Source organism: Hemitrygon akajei, chromosome 19 (genome assembly GCF_048418815.1).
Source record: "Hemitrygon akajei chromosome 19, sHemAka1.3, whole genome shotgun sequence".
NCBI classification, from domain to species: Eukaryota; Metazoa; Chordata; class Chondrichthyes; order Myliobatiformes; family Dasyatidae; genus Hemitrygon; species Hemitrygon akajei.
Window position 1 is genome coordinate 16,480,591 of NC_133142.1, and position 13,101 is coordinate 16,493,691.

A 13,101-nucleotide genomic window follows, 5' to 3' on the forward strand; every position below is an offset into this window, starting at 1 on the left:
TTAATTCCATTTGCACTTCCGCAGAGCAAAGCATCCATGCAGCACAACATGGACAGCATCAAGTAATATTTGCATCAATTAAGTTCGAGGTAATAACCATTTTTCCTTGATCTTCAAAGCCATTATCACTAATTAGCATTGATGGGTGATGATAATTACTTATTATCAACATTCTGGGACCCCCTATAAACCAGAAATGTAAATTGTTCAGCCACATAATTGTGGCTACAGAACACAGCCAGAAGGTAGCTATCCTGCAGTTGTAATTCACTCCTAGGCTACCAAAATCAAAGCATAATTTAGAAATATGATGGAACATTCTCATTGTCTGGATAAATGCAAGTCCAATATTTATGAAGCCATGTACGGCCAAATAGCCTTTCAATGGTACCCAGCCTTCCAGTCTAAAACTGTCTGTAGCATGTACCATCTGCAATATACACTGCGGAAACTTGCCAAGATGTTTTCAATAACATTTGACAAACCTGAAATTTTTGTGACAAAGAAGAACAAACATTTAGCAAAGACAACAATTATGGCCACTACTTTGCCTTCTCAACGGCATTTAAGGTTGGGTAAAAATGCTGCTATTTCTAGTGAAGCCACTTCTCATAAATAAGGTTTGGTTATGCAATGATCATTACTTAACTCTGTTGCAATTACAATCACAAAGTTTCTGCCAATATATTTTGTCTGGAATGACTTGTTTAACTTTTAAACATAGGTAAAGGTTTGAATTTTCCATCAAAAATCATTTTGCAGGACCTACATATAATTACACCTTGTATAATAATAGCAGTCTGTTACTGTGAAGATCAAAGCCTACAGACCAATAAACAAAAAGCATGCGTAAGATATGATCTTAATAAAAATATAGGAATTGTCCAAAAGGAAAATGGACGGCAACAAGCAGACAGCTTTCTTTCTGAAAAGGTAAGCAAATCACAAAATAAAAAAGACAAACATAGTAGTTATGTATGATTTATTTTGCGTTCTCCACATTATCACAGTCATAGTTTGACATGGATAGGGTTGCGTACTACTTACAACCATAATGCATATTAGAATGAATCCACTCCTCTCCTCATGTACATAATAAATGGATCTTAGTTGCAAATTAGTTGCAATGCATGGATTCTTGAAAGCATCTGACAATAAATGAGTATGCTTTCAAAAACCCATTGCTTGCAACAAGCAAACAGTCTGACATGGCTGCCACAGAAGTACAATAGATCTAAGCATTACGATAGTTCAGCAACAGAAATAATGCAACCCTATAATGACTATGGACATATTGATAAAACTAATTTACAAATATATACAAATTAAAGAACTGTCTATTCATTAACCCCCACCTTCAATCTAGTTTCCCACTCCCTTTCCCATCTCACCCTTGAGATAAAGTATTCCATTTTTAGCCTATGTACACAATTACTTTGCTATATTTGCAGGCAGATGTGGCAGTGTCAAATGATTTTGTACAATGAGTACAAACCTAAATACATGCTGGACTGCAGTAACACATCGCTTTACATGAGACAGTAATTTAACATCAAAAGTTTAACTTGTATCTGCTGACGTTCATTCAGTTCTTTGTTACCAGAAGCAAGAGGCTTCTGCAGCATGCATTGCAAGATGGGAAAACATTTGACATCAGATGGTTGCAGCTTTCTCTCCTTTGTAAGCAATACAATACTTGTACACTAATATTAAAGTGATCTTATCCAAAAAAATCACATTATGATACATTTCATTCTTAACTTAAAAAACTCAATACAAATACACATTAGTTGTGTTATTCCAGAAAAGATCAGGTCTGCAACATCTGCAAGATAAAGTGGATGAATTACAAGCCATATAATGTCTTCTCAGTCTGGCGTCATTTGGTAGAAATTATTTGTAAAAATAAAAAAAGAAAAATACCCAACATCTTCATGAAAGTATATGCTTCAGTCAGAATTTTACAAATGACATATGCCATGTGTTGGAAATCATTTACACATCAACTCTCAGGCACATCTATACAGAAACCAGGATAAATTGATAATGCAGATATTTAAGCAGTAAATATAAAAAATAATCCACACTATTCCTAATTTAATACATTTTTATTTACAATGAAAGTTCACGATAATCTCAAACAATTTATGCACAGTATATGTAACAAACAAAAGTATTCATGAAGGGGTTATTGTGCAATTCTTAGAGGGACTTAGAACAAGTGCCTCCCCCACCACTATCATCTAGAATGGCAACCAGATCTTTTTTGGAACAAGTTTTAGATTATAGTTAGACTATAGTTATAAGTACAGAGGTATGAAGAAACAGTCTAAGTATTTTAATATGAGATCAATTTACCTCAACTATATTTAATGTCAACACTGAAATTTTGCAAATATACAGTATGTAGAGTGTAGCCTCACAATATTAACATTAAATGACATGCAAGATAGTCTGTTTCATTGAGAACACATTATTCTTTATACAGAAAGGAACAGAATCTCAGGAATTAGTCCAAATAGAGTGATAAGACAATGTGATCCAAGTTGTTCAAGAATGATTAAATTAATAAGCCTGACATATATTCTCACTTCGTAGTACATACTGTAACTGTAAGAAAATATTGCACACACTGGAAACAAAACTGGAAAAAAAAGGCTAAACTCTATTTGCTGTATTTGCTCTCTATGGCAGCTAACAAAGTGCTCAGTTCATAGATTTGCTGGCATTTTTGTAGGGGAAACTGTTATTTTTAGAAAATAAAGAGTCTGAGCTGGTCTTACTTTAGAATGGTCCAGGCCAGTGATGTTCCTTCACTTTTAGCAGACCTTTCACTTTATCACTGAATACATTACTTTGCAAGCTTACTAGTGCTGTCACATCAACCATGTGTCTGCTGCAATAGTTTGATATTAGGCGATATCAACAATCCACATTTGAAATAAAGGGACAAAATTTTAAATTTCAGAAAAAAGTATGACAGTGATGTGAGTGCGAGATGTACTCAGCCTGCTGAGTGCAATGTACTTGGAAGCAAAAAAATATATCTCTCTCTCTTTCTTAAGAAAATGGAATTTCATCTTTGAAGGTTTTGCTATCACCTGCTAATTACTCTCAGTGCAGACTTCAGAATATTTGTGTATGTATGTACATGAAGTTATGTTTGTGTACGTAAACAGATCAAGTAAATTTTGACCTATTCTTTAAGTTTTACCTTCATTTGTCTCCAACTGATAAGCAGTGCTTTGGAATGAAGGATGGCAAGTTCACATAATCAGATGCCAACTGAATAGCAAACAGCAATAAATCTCATTAGTTAGCTCACCTAGAATATTAATTATATTAATTTCAATACTGAAGTCAAATAGGTGTGCAGTGTCTCTTATTAAAATATGCATGTTATACATAAAGCAAATTCTGATTAAAATATTAAGTGATGATATAGTTGGCACACTTAATAAAGATTATTTATGATGTGTTTGTTATAAGGGGCTAAGCTGAATAAATACTGAAAGTGTTTATTGTTGCCCAAAATTCTACAATTTTAAGTCTCTGTGAATAGTTGAACAACTTTTTTAAAGCAAGGCTTATTTTGCAGCTTCAGGTTACTAGCCATTACTTTCTATGTGCAATTAAACTATCAAAGACTAGAATTCAAACAAAGCCACCAGAACAATTTTCTGTTTACATAAGCATTTCTTCCACTGTCAGAATCCATTGTCACAAAGCAACTCTCAAATCATTTGAACCACATCAGGTATTTTGTTAAAGGCTGCCAAATTTGAAATAACAAAACAGCTGTCAGGAGGTACACCAAGGGAAATAAAATATGTTTTAACTACTGGAAAAATAACAGTACAAGCACTGAATGGTAAACAGCACAAAAGGTTTCAACCTGCCTCAAGCAAGACAAAGAAACCTAGGAAAACTTTCCCCTGGGTCGCCTAAGGGACTATGTCAATTATATTATTTCTAATTTTGTACTGGGACTGTAAATTCAATTTTTCCGTGGGCTACTATCAATAATACACAGTAGTATTTTCAAGTGCTTTCAAGTTTGGAAGTTAGATTTATATATTGCTGCATTTAAGTGCCAGTGCAGCTTTCTTGTGAAGTTACAAGCATACAGCATTTTTAATTTTTCCTTTCCTCCTACACTATTGTACTGATGCCACTTGTGTGTTTGGTCTTGCTTGTGCTAGGAGCAGATGGGGGTTGCTGGCCATGGAGATGCTGAGGGTGCTGGGCATGAGCAGGGTGCTGGGAATGGGAAATAGGCACAGGAGGGTGAACTGCATGGGGGTGCTGTTGCACATAGGGGGCATGCTGGGAGTGAGATGCGTGCTGGGAATGCGGTAAGTGCTGGTGATGCTGATGAGGGAACTGCGCATGTTGAGGAGGGTGGTAGTGGTGATGGTGGTGATAAGGAGGTGGTAGAGGCTGTGTCTGCTGCACGTGACAGAATTGGGAATGGTGCGCATGCAGCTGCTGTGACGGTATTTCTGTCTGAGCTGTGTGATGCATAGCTGAGGAATGTTGCTGATGTGGAGGATATGGAAGCTGCTGAGATGGTCCTGCTAGAGAATAACCCTGGGATGATTTTCCTCTTTTACTGCCAAATATAGAACCAAGCAACGATGGTGAGTTTGACATTGTCTGATGTGGACGGATTGGATTTTCTCCTCGTGTAGATGAGCTGACTCTTCGATGTACATGTGGGCTGTTAATGACTGACCCCTGGGAGGAAAAAGAAAAAAATATTTCAATTATTTAAGAACAATTGTTGAAATTTACTTACATCTGACAAGTATTATTTTTTTGACTACATAAGATTAATCCATATGTATTGATTTGATAATTGGATCACTTTTTTTTCCAATGATTATGCATTGTCCTTATCAGATGTCACAAACGAGTTTCAACAAACTAATGTGACTGGACTTTTAAATGATTGACTTATTTTGAAGGAATGATAAACGCTATATATTTTACATATCAATTATAATATTAATCTATATATAGGCTTGTAACATTAATTTATATAAAGTAAAATGATTTTTGTATTTTATTTTATTTAGAGATACAGAATGATATCAGGCTCTTCCAGCCCATTTACATCCATGTGACCAATTAACCTACTAATGTCCTTGGAATGTGAGAGGAATTGATTCTTGATTATTGGAAGAGAACATACTCCAGTGCTCCAAAATATTTTTTCCAATGAACACAGCAAATTTCAAGAAAGGGTTTTGGTATGCTAGATCGAGCCTGATTCTGAACTACCGGGATGTTTGAAGAAATAGGTGGTAGATTATTAGAACCTTACATATTTGTATCAACAGTAATCCTAAACCATCCAAACCCATTCTCCCACATGATAAAGCTCATTCTCAGTAGTCAGTTAAACTCATTTCAAGGTTACTGTTACAGAGAGGAAACTGTAGTTCTGTTGATATCACGCATGCCTGGGCTCTCTTGTTCTGCTCTCTTTTTAAAGTTACACTCTGAGTGAATAGAGACCCCTATCATTAAGATCATATACCTTTTGCTATTATATGCTAGGAATATTTAATTATAGAAAAATCATACAAGATTAAAATTTTCACATTTATATTACAGCTACAACTTTCATAAACATGTATGCAGATATTTACCTTATTGATTTATAAGTTTTGAATTTCATGGGAAACAACATTCATTGTTACTCTAAACTTCTTAGGAACTTCTTATATAGCTGGGTTTTGAAATAATTGACCAATAGATGCCTTTTGACATCAAAGAACCATGAGGAAGTGATCAATGCTAATGTGTTTAAAAGACACCTGCTTAATTCAATATCTATTTGTACAATAATGTAAAAAACAATTGGTTGATGGATCCTCAATGTCATAAGAGAATAGGGAAATTAATTAAAAATCCTTTTCTAAAAGGGAGGGATGTTTGACTTCTTCATTTTCTTACAATATTTCATTCTCTGCATTTCTCCACTATTTCCCCGACTTTAAGACCCTCTAAGATTTCTCTGATGAACACCCATTTACTTTTTCCTCAGGGTGCTATGACAGCATATCATCCAATTCCTTTACCTGTTTATTCTTAGAGCTCTGTAATGTGGTGCTGACAGTGTTTTTGAAATGAAATTGATTGTCATCTGGATAAATTCATGAATGGAGCACACACAAATTTGAATATACTAGCAGACAGAAGAGCCATAATCTGCTCATTGAATGGCCATACAGATATAAAAATACATTATTACAAAGTGAGTAATTTCTCACTCTGGCCTTCAAGTGTGCTGAATCTCAGCTCGGTGAGGAATATGCTGAAGCTCAAGCAAATCCCAAGAGGCTTACAACCTTAACAATTATTTTGGATTCCAAAAAACTTCTATGTCAAGTTATGAAATTTCTTAGTATGTCTCAATAATTTGTGCATCTTTGGTTGTATATAATCATCTAGCAGATAAAATTGAAATATTCATATAAAAAACAAAATTTTTGTCAAGCTATTATGATCAGATTTTTAAATCAAATGTATAAAAGATGCAAACATTATTTACAATTTTTCATACAATATCTATGATTGGAGATACGAAATATATCCTTCATGATATATTGATATACATTGCTTTTCAATTACTGTTTATTCCTTTCTATTATTTATTCTGTAGCAATTCCCCTCAAGCTTCTGTGCAAGAACTTATATTATTTTCTCAGGTGAACAGACTGATCTAAATAGGTCCATTTTCCAGGTTTTGTTGACTCTCCAACCTGGAAGCAGTAGCTCTGCTCAACAGACAAAATTTTCTTCCATTAGTATTCAGTATTATTATTTCTTTTGTGTCTTAAATGAGGAACTCAAACGTTGTAAATTTCCATCATGGATTTCCCAGATATGAATGATTATTCATTGTTCCAATACTTGACCCGGGAACTACTGGCTACCTGTTAGCTGTTTTATATATATATATATATATATTTTATAGAACACCATTCACAAAACCCTTCTCCCTCTTCTTGACTAAAATATTTATTTGTCACGTGAGATTTTATGCTTTCATAAGCCATCTTAATTGCTATGCCTAACTATAAAAGGTTTAAAATTTGCAAAAGATTAGCTGAGATATATAATGAACAACAATCTCTATATTATCTACAAATTCAATAGTTGCCATGGTGCATTTAAATATTTGCCTTTAATTGGCCATTATTCCACATTTAAGTAAAATGAACTGACTTGCTATTTGGCCTCCTGTTTGTGCATATGGTCTAATTGATCATTCAAGATTTTAATACCGTACATATTGGACAAACATGATTGATTGTTTACAATAAGCAACAAATTTCAATTCATTCTTTAAGAACACACAAGACTATTACAACAGGGACATTTGCACAGACAAAACAAAAACTGTAAATACATTACAAATGTTCAGAGAAATTAAAAAGGTTATTTTACAGAATTTCTGGCAATTTTATGTGAAAAGAGCAAATCTATTTATCCTTATGCCATCACACTGTAAGCATGCATGGGCAATACATGAAGTTGGAGCTGGAGCAGGGTAGTGGGAGTAAATGCTTGTAAAATGAATGATTTTTATGAAATCCACACTCAGATCATCTAACATTATCCAGTTTTTCTATGTGTTTCCACACATTGCTTTGAACTGTTTTATAAAAATGTTAACATCTTAAGAACTCAAAACCCTGACTGAGAATCTTAAGTGTTATTCTGAAAATTGGTAGCCAAAAAAAGGAATAAGTTTAAGTGCAGCTCATACAAAGCAAAATAATAAAGCAACCATGTCCAAATGTTATAACATGGTACTTGTTAAATTTATTCAGCATGACAAGCTGATGATTTCAGAAGCTTCAGACTCAATTGCTGCTAGCAGAACCACATTCAACTGATTCCATCAACAATGGTGTGTGCCTTGACAAGAAGCCTGACTCTGCGCGAGCATTAGATGCACTTGGCAAGCAGTTCACACATGCATTTCTATGTGGCAGGCAGGCTACTTACTGGAAGAAAGCAAAAGGATGCAAAACAAATGTTTTAAAGATATACATTATACATCCAGCTACAGAGCAATTACTTCCTACTTACTTCCATATTGCTGTCTAGCGATCCTGCACTGCTGCGGCGCCCACGCTTGCCTGCCCAGGACATGCAACACCAAAGATTAGAAACCAAGAATTAACCCAGGGGCCACATCCTCATACCCAATGCACATTGACTGGTCTCTGTACATGGTAGAAGCTGAGCATGTCTAATTGGGAACCAGCAGGCAAACTTGAAGGAAACTAAGCAGCGTATTGGGGGACAATGGCTGCAGGAAATCTAATTAGATTTTTGAAGCTTAAAAATAACAATAGCTCATTGTTATATTTCATTGTTGATTGGAAAAACATTCTAAATGAAATAATTCAAACAATTAATGCTATTGTTTCAAAATTTGATTTCTGTTTTCAATTCATACAAATATGGGTGTATATTGTATAAAACATATACTGCAGATGTGAAAAGAAAAAAAATACTTCAGCAATATGGGTGATGGTTATTTTACTACCAATGGAAACTACATATATGACTAGATTTGTGGATAGACAGATGCAACAGTATGAGCATGTTGCTCAACTCCTCCTTAATCTGGTATTGTACTTAATTTTTAAAGTAGTATCCATTGATCTGAAAAACTGGACCTCAAGTGGATTTCATTTTTCTACTCTGTGATTGAGCAATGGCTAATACAAAACTGGTGGAACCCAGGTCAGATGGTGAAAGATGAAAGAGCCTCTTTGAAAGAGATGCAAATCCAATCTTCTAACCAATGACCTTGCCTAAACATGGCATGTTTTACAGAATATGGGATGTGTAAAGCTGAACGTTTTGTGTTAATATTTCTGTTTAATATCAGAAGTGTTTGAATTGTACAGAGAATGAAAGCTCTATAAAGTACGTAAACTTTGATCCTAGACTAATTTGGGTAAGTAGTCATTTTAAAGTTTCATTAAAACCTAACAATAAAACAGTTTTGTTTTGAATACAAGCATACATTATATGACAAAATAACAGTGCACATCCATAATTAAAATGAACTTTAAAAGAGAACAAACAGACTTGAGACCAAACATTACTAAGCAAGCTACAACAACTGAATTATTTCCAGGAGTTCACTTTGATTTAGGTTAGCCAATGCACAATGCCGTTCCTCACATTAAACAAAAACAATGGTTTAACATGTACTGATCCAAGCACAAAGCACAGAAAAATTCTTTTTTTGTCTACATTGTAGAACATTCTCTTCATCCTAGATATAATCCATCCATGCTGACCATTTCTTCACTCAGTACATCACATGATGTGTTAATCTGAAAACAGGTTATATTTCTGATAATTCCAATGACCTTGAAAATCTGCACAATTGAATAATTGCTTAAAGTACATACATCATAACTGTCAGATTAAAATGTCGAAAGTGGATTTTTCAAACCTCAACAATTTTAAACTTATTTGTTTACTGATCACAGTTTGGATTCTGCAAGTGATTATGCAACATGAATGTGCTGAAAAACAGTTTAATATTAACATAACAAAATATTTGTGTTTATTGTAAACCATATTGTCAGTACTTTCACAATATTTTTGTGACATTGCTCACAATTGAGTGTCACATTTGCTAAAGATAAAGTCTGCATGTAAGATTAATAAAATTAATACACAACTTCAAATGCCGAAAATTAAGAAATAAACTGGACTTTTTTTGGAATGAGCATGAAAGAATCTACATAAGTTTACTGACATTTGGCAACACCAAAATGACTAACTAAATCAATGTTTTTAAACTTCTGTCAAAGCTGGAAGTGCTATTCAGTTCATATTTAGTAATAACAAGACAAAATGGAAGTTGAAAGTAATTGCCATCATCATACCTGCTTCGGAAAGGTCCCTGAGTGAACTGCTTAGGGCGGTCCTCTTTAACCCCTCCCCAGTGGCATAACTATCATCCAGGCTGGTCCTGCTTAATGTACCAATGCCAGGTTCCTTTTTCAGGCCTGATGCTTGAGAGATACTTGGCCGTACAACTCCCTTCTGCTTTTCCAGCTCAGCTACAGATAAAATGTAGAATTGTATTTTCTTATAGTGCATGTTGAAATTGTGCAACGGTGTCAACAAGAGAAACAATTCAAGAGCACGATAAATTTGATTTTGTAAGACTACTGCGTTTAGGTTTAAATGAAACCTTCAACATTAGAATATTTCATACAAAGAGGAGCTGCAAATTAAAGCAGTAAAACTAAACCTATTGAAGCTCACATGTAGAAGTTGGAACACAAATTCAAGACTATGTCAAATAATTTTGTACTTACATTCTATCCTGTACTTTTCCATTTCTTGAACTTCTGCAATAGATTCACGAAGGTCATCAGTGAATTTTTTACGATCCTGTGGATTTGGGGCATTGAAATTAATAAGGACTTTAATGTCAGCGCCTGAATTAGCTGAAGTAAGTCGGATTCCATTTGGGTAATCTAAGAAAAATATAAAATAATAACTTTGAGTTAACATTTTTATTTTTGCAATACATAGAACTATTACTGAGAGTTAAACAGTGTTTGAAAGATTTTTAAGTTTAAAAAATTTGGAAGTGCATATTGAGAGTTTATTTAATTCTTACACTGATTTTCAAAAAGAAGAACTTGTATCCCATACAAGGAAAAGGATTGCCGGAAACTGTAGGTCACTGAATTTTTCTTCTTTTGAAAGATCTTTGTAACCTATTAAAAGATAAACATGTTTTACTTATAGGTGCAACTGTTAACTATTAAGTAAGCAGTACCACTCATCAATTCACTTCAGCAAGAAAATATTTTATAACAGAAAATATTTATTAATGTTAACTTTTCAAAGTTCTTTTGGAAATGTAGTAATCAGTATTTGAAATAATGTCTATATATTTCCCATTTGAAATGTTTGCATGAACCAGCATGGTAGCATCGCAGGTTGCATAGTGCTATTACAGCACCAATAACATGGGCTCAATTCTGCCACTGTCTGGAAGGAGTTTGTGCATTCTCCTCGTGACCGCGTGGATTTCCTCTGACATTCCAAAGACACATGGGTTAGTAACCATTAATTTGCTACAAAAGGCATGATCTCCTGGTGACTCTCCATTTCAATTTGACTTTCTACAGGTGGCCCCCGTTTTTCTAACATTCACTTTACGACAGCTCGCTGTTATGAAAGATCTACATTAGTACCCGATTTTGCTAACCAAAGGGGATTTCTGCTTTTATGAAAAAAAGACGCCCTCTTTATATGTGTGTTTACCCCGAGAAAGACTACCATGATGGTGAAGCCTTATGCAGGCAGTTGTGTGCGCATGTGTGTACATGCGTAGTAGGCGTGTATGTGCTGTTTTTTTTCCAAATCAATTTTGGCTCGCTGTCTTCCCGATTTTGATAAGTGAAACTACACCATACATATAATATTTCTACTTTATATAGGCTGTATATTTATCATATCATTCCTGCTTTTACTATATGTTCGTGTTATTTTGTATGATTTGGTAGGTTATTTTTTGGGTCTGGGAACGCTCAAAAATTTTTCCCATATAAATTAATGGTAATTGCTTCTTCGCTTTACGACATTTCAGCTTACAAAAAGTTTCATAGGAACGCTCTACCTTCCGATAACAGGGGAAACCTGTATTCCCATTCTGACATGTGTCCATGGCCTCCTCTAGTGCCATAATGAGACTAAAATCAAGATGGAGAAGCAAAAGCTCAAATCTTTCTAACTTCCGGTAATTTCTCAACCCCACTCCTCCATCTCTCTTTTCCTATTCATCATTCTGGCTACCCTCTCATTCCTTCAATTCCCCTCAACTGCCCATTACCTCCTTCTAGTTCCCCTCCTCCTTCCCTTTATTCTATGTCCATTGTCCTCTCATGTCAGATCCCTTCTTCTTAGCCATTTACCTCATTCACCTATCATGTCCCAGCTTCTTTCTTCAGCCCCCCCCCCCCTTCCCCACCCATCTAACTGCCCCCTCATCTGGTCTCATGTATCATCTGTCAGCTTGTACTCTTCCCCTTCCCTCCATTTTTGTATTCTAGCTTCTGCCCTTTTCCAGTGCTGGTGAAGGGGCTCATCCTGAAACACCCACTGTTTATTCTCCTCCGTAAATACTGATGACATGCTGACTTCCTCCAACATTGTGTGTGTGTTTCTACTATCCTAACCTGCTTCTACTTTTTTCCACGTCTCCCCTCTCCCCACCTGCCCCTACCCTCCACGCAGTTTCAGCCAGGAAAAAGGATTTCCTCCAAATCTCCCAAGTACTCTCCACAAAGGAAAACATCTAATGTCAAGATTCATCACTGCCTGTAGTCTGGCCAAATAAACAAAAAAAAAATTGAAGACTAAGACCTGAAAACCAACGCCAACCTCATGGTGTATTGAATTGAATTGGCTTTATTACTTACATCCTTCATATATATGAGTAAAAATCTTTACGCTACGTCTCCATCTAAATGTGCAATGTGCAATTTATAGTAATTTATAATAGTGTGTACAACAGGAGAATCAATATAACATAGAAATACAATTATATCAGCATGAATTAATCATTCTGAGGGCCTGGTGGAAGAAGCTGTTCCGGAGCCTGTTGGTCCTGGCTTTTATGCTGTGGTACCGTTTTCCAGATGGTAGCAACTGGAACAGTTTGTGGTTGTAGTGTCTCAGGTCCCGAATGATCCTCGGGCCCTTTTTACACATCCGTCCCTGTATATGTCCTGAATCGTGGAAAGTTCACATTTACAGATACACTGGGCTGTCTGTACCCTCTCTGCAGAGTCCTGCGATTGAGGGAAGTTCAGGTCCCATACCAGGCATGGAGCAATAGTTACCCTGTTGAGTTGTCTAGTTCAGAATATGGAAAACTTAAAGCCACTGGAGGAGTACCATCAATGCTGTCTCCACAAAATCCTTCAAATATATTGATAGGATAAACAAATCAATGTCAGCATCTTCCCACTAGCTACTGCTCAGTATTAAAACTCTTAATCATGTTCAAAGGCACTGAACACTGAGTGTCCA

The 13,101-nt window shown here is 35.4% G+C and overlaps 1 protein-coding gene across 7 annotated transcripts in view; it reads right to left on the reverse strand.

Moving 5' to 3' along the window:
* Window positions 1-968: 968 nt before the first annotated feature.
* The window catches only part of iqsec1b (IQ motif and Sec7 domain ArfGEF 1b), a 455,019-nt gene continuing 442,886 nt past the window's right edge, over window positions 969-13,101 (reverse strand). For 5 of the 7 annotated variants that reach the window (XM_073072148.1, XM_073072151.1, XM_073072149.1 and 2 more), the window contains 5 exons: window positions 10,679-10,778; window positions 10,371-10,532; window positions 9,933-10,109; window positions 8,107-8,156; window positions 969-4,737 (listed from right to left, as the gene is read on the reverse strand). In XM_073072148.1, coding sequence (XP_072928249.1) covers window positions 4,153-4,737; window positions 8,107-8,156; window positions 9,933-10,109; window positions 10,371-10,532; window positions 10,679-10,778 — 1,074 coding nt within the window. In that variant the 3' untranslated portion in view covers window positions 969-4,152. Of the gene's footprint in view, window positions 4,738-8,106; window positions 8,157-8,204; window positions 9,372-9,932; window positions 10,110-10,370; window positions 10,533-10,678; window positions 10,779-13,101 lie in introns of those variants that run through there. The other 2 variants (XM_073072152.1, XM_073072154.1) reach the window with 2 other exon arrangements.